This window comes from Sesamum indicum, linkage group LG11, assembly GCF_026168435.1.
Source record: "Sesamum indicum cultivar Baizhima isolate 11 linkage group LG11, ASM2616843v1, whole genome shotgun sequence".
Taxonomy (NCBI): Eukaryota; Viridiplantae; Streptophyta; class Magnoliopsida; order Lamiales; family Pedaliaceae; genus Sesamum; species Sesamum indicum.
In genome coordinates, this window is record NC_142667.1 from 12519429 (window position 1) to 12524601 (window position 5173).

The window sequence follows — 5173 nt, forward strand, 5'->3', positions numbered from 1 at the left end:
TGTGGGGTATTTATACTAAGAACAGACATGATCAATAATAGGTGCAAGGAATAATAGTGGGGGTGAGTTTTTGGAGAGCTCTGCGAATGATCCTGGCCGTCAATCGGACAACACTAGTTGGTCTACGGGGCCGCGTCGCATCATAGTACAATGACATTGTCTGTTTTGGAATCTTGTGTGTGAAAACATCTTTGTTCCTTGGTATAAATTAAATTAGGGTGGTTGCGCCCTCTTATGTTTCCACTTCTTTATCAAATTATAATTCACACACTCAGATATTTCTACACTTACTAAAATTAGTTAATGCTCCGACACAAATTTCAAATTGAGTTGTTGTATTACAATAACGGGAAAAAAGCGCAAACAATCCCTTTGTGATATCGTAAATGAGCAAATTACTCTCTTATGAAGAAAACAAATAACGATTTACCTCCCTATATTTTTTAAAATACAAAAATTTACCTTCTATGTTTTTCAAAATGAAGTAATTTACCTCCCTGTATAAGGAGGTAAATTGCTCCATTTTAAAAGGTATAGGCGGGTAAATTGCGATATTTTTTATAGAGAGGTAATATGTTCATTTTCAATAACATAGGGGATAAATTGCTATTCACCCTTACAAGAACTCTACTAAACAAGTTGGGTGGATTTAGTATTTGGAATTTCTCCAAATATATAGAGGCCTGATGTGCTCTTGATTTGGAATTTTATGTTTTGGCTATTCGTCTTCTCATCTCTCCAGAATTTTTAGGACATTACTGTAGGTTGGAATTCATTGTCACTAGGAGAGAATAGCGCAATACTTAAAAAATGATGAGCTAAAAATAAGGCAAGTGTCAACTGCCGTGCACTCCAAGTTGGCACAACATCTTGAATAGTCGAGCAAATAAGAATTGTGTCTGTGCCATGTGTGTCAGCTAGAGTCTTTATAATTGACTTACTTTAGTCGTGAACTAATGAGAAACAAATCATAGTTCCGTGTGTATGTTTATCCCCGTCAAATGCTGATGAGGAGCTTAATGCTGTTGTCACCAAATTGAAGCCTTATTTCAGGTAGCTTTTGATCAATAATGTCTGAGTTGGGAATTGTGGTGAAAAAACTTTTGTCAGCATTATTATGATGCCTGCATGAAGACATTTATCTTCGTATTAAGCTCAAAGTTATTGCATTAGTTAACATTTATAGTTGGTTATTTTAATGTGGAACTCAATTCTTAACTTATGATATCAAAGAATTCTGCTGTCGCAATCTATGTGTGTTTCTGTGGCCATACAACCCAAGTTATATTCTTGAACTTTTCATTGATTTTTTATCCACTTGGATTTCTTTATTATATTTAATATTTAATTAAAACATGGGTAATTCCAATTTCAGGAAATACGAATATCCAAAGAAGCCACCTCCAAGCTTCTATCAAGTTACAAATAACTCAAAGGAGAGACCAGATGTTTGGGTTGAAAGCCCAGAAAAGTGAGCAGAAGTTTTCATGATGAGGTGGGGCTCTTATTTCTGTGGTTCTTACCCGTAAGTCTTGCATGTGCAGATCAATTATATTTTCCATCACCGGTGATATTCGAACAATCAGATCCGAGGTATTGTCCAGAGTAGAACTCCTTCCTTTTTCCGGTGCAATGCATATAACCCTGAGCATGTCCACTGAAACTAAACTGCTAAGACCCTGATTGGTTCCAAGTTTCTTGTTTCCTTTATAGTTATTATTGTCTCGCTTCTGCAGCTTTATTGGGCTCCAAGTTCCTTGTTTCCTTGATATCTTATCTCGCCTACAACTTTGCACAACAGCATGCTAGTATTTTGCCATGCTTGGTAATGTCTAATGATTTAATTAAGTTGGTCTTGGCACCACAATTTCTATCATTCAAGGTATTTGCTGCTCCATATAGTTTGAGATTTCCACGGATTGATCGTGTCACATACGACAAACCTTGGCACATGAATGCCTTGATGTGCAGTGTGAGTGGATGAAATCAGTTTACTGCCTTATGGTCTTCAATAGATTATAACAAGCTCGTCTAGGTTTCTTATGTTCTTTAGGGTTCACTATATACTCTAATTAGTTTTACAAAGTCTCTAGTCAAATAGATTTCCATGTGTAATTTTCTTTTCACCTGTTGCAGCATTTGTTGAATTGGTACATTCAAGCAACGGCACAACACAAAGGGTGATGGATTATGCAGTTATGCAGGAAGACAAACCAAAACGTGCCAAGTCATCTAGAGGAGGGAAGAAGAATGTTTCAGTAGTTCCTTCCCACTTTATTCAGACTGATGTTTCTCAAGTTAAGGGTGAAACATCAATATTTCCAAACATGGTTTTCTGTATCCCATTATGGCAGTTGTAGAGTGCGATGCGTCTTGATAGTTGATCTTCCTTGACATTTATAGACTTGGTAAATTTACCATCATCCCATTCTCTTGATTCCTTAATTGCATAAAATGGTGGTTGGGAAATTCTTGCTCAGACAAGCTACATCTACATTATACAAGCTTACCACTGTAGAAAAAAGAGAGAGATATCAACCAAAAACTACCAAGAAAAAGGAAAACACCATACAGTGCAATGGGGTGAAAAAGCTGAACACATTTAGATGCTCATAGGGCTGTCTGGATCATTTAGAGCAGCTATGGCAGCCTCTATCTTTAGCCTTACATCTTCCTTCTCCTCCTCATCAGCCTAAACACACAAAAACACAACATATCAGTGCTACTAATATAGGTAAAGAAAAAGAAACAAGTTGAATCAAGACAACCAAACTACCAAATCCGTATTTTAGTTGAGGCAACAATGATTATCTTTACTTACAATTCTCAGAACAAGCAATGAAGTGGTTTAGTTGTTTTCTTTAATGTTACAGTAAGTTATGCATTCAGATCTGAAAAACTTCAAATAATAATAGAGTTGTTTATTTAAATAGACTAATTACATACATTTATTATGAGATTCTGAGCTTACTACTTGAGAAATATACTATTATTGCTTTCAATAATGAAGCATATATTATTACTTTCTTTAAAATATGGATAGCTCTAATTTTCTTTTCTTTTTTTTAATTTTTTCTTAAAAAAAACAAAGAATCATTTGTTAACTTTAATGTTTTTTTGTTGTCATATAGTGACTGAAGAAAAAGTAAAAGGCAAAAGGGGGCAAAATCATACAATGGAGCCCCCAATTTTGGAAAAAAGAAAAAGGATGGAACAATTCTCATCAATTATTTATTACCATATTATCATTACCAGCTCTATTGTGCGTTGAAATTGTGATCACTTCACCACATGTTAATTAAAATACTATAAACCAAATTATTGTGCAATTATTAGATCTGAATCTGATCTGTCTAAAATTTTCAATCAGTGTTGAGAAATGTAACAAAGAAAAAAGAAATTATACATACATATATATATATATATAGAGAGAGAGAGAGAGAGAGGAGAGAGAAAATAACCTCAAGGAAAACAGTCTTCAAAAGCCTTTCAGAGAAAGCAGTGATATTGGCAGTAATGACTTTGAGCTTCAAAGATTCAAAGATCTCACATAATTTCACCATTGTGTCTGTTCTTTTACTACATGTCAAGCTAACCACTATTGTCTTCTCCCCCATGTTGGATACCCTCAACTGCACACATTTAAACACAACTTTTTCATTAGGGTTATACCCAAAACACCCCCCACTCCCCACCCACCTTCTTTTGTTCTTTTCAGTTAAGGAAAGCCCCCCATAACTAGTACAGTACAGTACAGTACCTCAAGAACTTCAATGGGTGATGACATTAATCTTGGGGCACTATAGTCATAGTAATTCTCCATTCTTGTCCTCTTTGGCTTTGAGTAAAATGTAGTGGCCTCTTGTTCATACTCAAAGTTTGTTGCCCTCTCCGACTCCAACTCTGATATTTCTGCTTGAATTCTCCTCTCTTCATCATGCAGTGCTTGGATGTAGTCTATTGCATCTCTGACTATTGATATTTTGTCCATCTATATCATCATCATCATCATCGTCGTCGTCATTTTTTGTTCTCAATTTTTTCAAGGTTAATATTTAATAATTTCGATACGTCTGCTCATATCAGCACTAATTCATTATACTGTCAGATCAGAATGTGATGACACTAATAATTGAAATAATGTTTAATCATGTATGATGGATCATGAATTTGATTGGTGCCCCGATGCCATGGGGCAATGATGATGCAGCAGATGTCACTTAGAATGATGGGGCTGATAAAATACCTTAGAAATGTTTGGAACCACTGCTCTTAGTGCATACAGCCTCTCATTCAGCTTCTTCCTCCTGTTCTTCTCCGCGATTATGTTCTTTGAGGCAAGTGATGACTGTGCTCCATCGGGTGAGCTCGAGTCGTAATATGCAGATATGTGCTCGTCGAAATAACTGCAACCGTTAGAACCCGAGTCATAATATGCAGATATGTGCTCGTCGAAATAACTGCAACCGTTAGAACGGATCACGTCAATCCAGCTTAATTAAACATAAGCTGAATAGAAAATAGAAGATGAACCCTTTGTGAGTACCTGTCAAGTTCTTCGGTTTGCAAGAACATCCCGGTTTCCCAATAGTTGTTGTAATCGTCGAAATCTTCCATAGTTAATTTGGGTTGAGAAGAGAAATGAGAAATGAAAGGGGAGAGGGATGATGGTTGTGTTTTGAGAGTAGAGAGAATCATGTACATGTATGTATTTATAGAAAGAATGGAGATGATGAATAATAGGTGGCAAGGAATGAGTATTGTGAATGATCCTGGGCGTCAACGGACAACAGAAGTTGGTCTACGGGGCGGCGTTGCATCATAGTAGAATGAGATTGTGTGTTATGGAATCTTGTGTGTGAAAACATAGGATAATATTAGGGTGGTTGGTCCCTCATATGTTTCCACATCTTCACACACTCACATATTTCTATACTTACTAAGATTATTTAATTCTCCCAAACAAATTTCAAATTGATTTCTTGTATTACAATAACTCTACTAAGTAAGTTGGGTGGATTTATTATTTGGAATTTAATTATGTTTCCACATCTTTATCAAATTACATTCAGATATTAATTTCTACACTTACTAAGATTATTTAATGCTCCCACACAAATTTCAAATTAATTTATAATATATCATGTGCTCTTGATTTGGAATTTTATGTTTT

At 35.5% G+C, this 5173-nt stretch overlaps 1 protein-coding gene across 3 annotated transcripts; it reads right to left on the reverse strand.

Annotated features, from left to right (window-relative positions):
* Window positions 1-2413: 2413 nt before the first annotated feature.
* On the reverse strand, window positions 2414-4812 carry LOC105173903 (transcription factor bHLH35). Of its 3 annotated transcripts, XM_011095810.3 has the most exons (6): window positions 4547-4812; window positions 4247-4460; window positions 3761-3991; window positions 3462-3632; window positions 2601-2692; window positions 2414-2512 (listed from the first exon to the last, which is right to left on the reverse strand). In XM_011095810.3, the coding sequence occupies exons 1-5, from the start codon at window positions 4702-4704 to the stop codon at window positions 2603-2605; spliced, it is 864 nt and encodes a 287-aa protein (XP_011094112.1). In that variant the 5' UTR covers window positions 4705-4812; the 3' UTR covers window positions 2414-2512; window positions 2601-2602. The 3 variants fall into 3 exon arrangements, with proteins under 3 accessions (XP_011094112.1, XP_011094113.1, XP_011094111.1); XM_011095811.3 differs by having other exon boundaries at window positions 2414-2692; window positions 4247-4406; window positions 4547-4811; XM_011095809.3 differs by having other exon boundaries at window positions 2414-2692; window positions 4547-4809.
* Window positions 4813-5173: the final 361 nt, after the last annotated feature.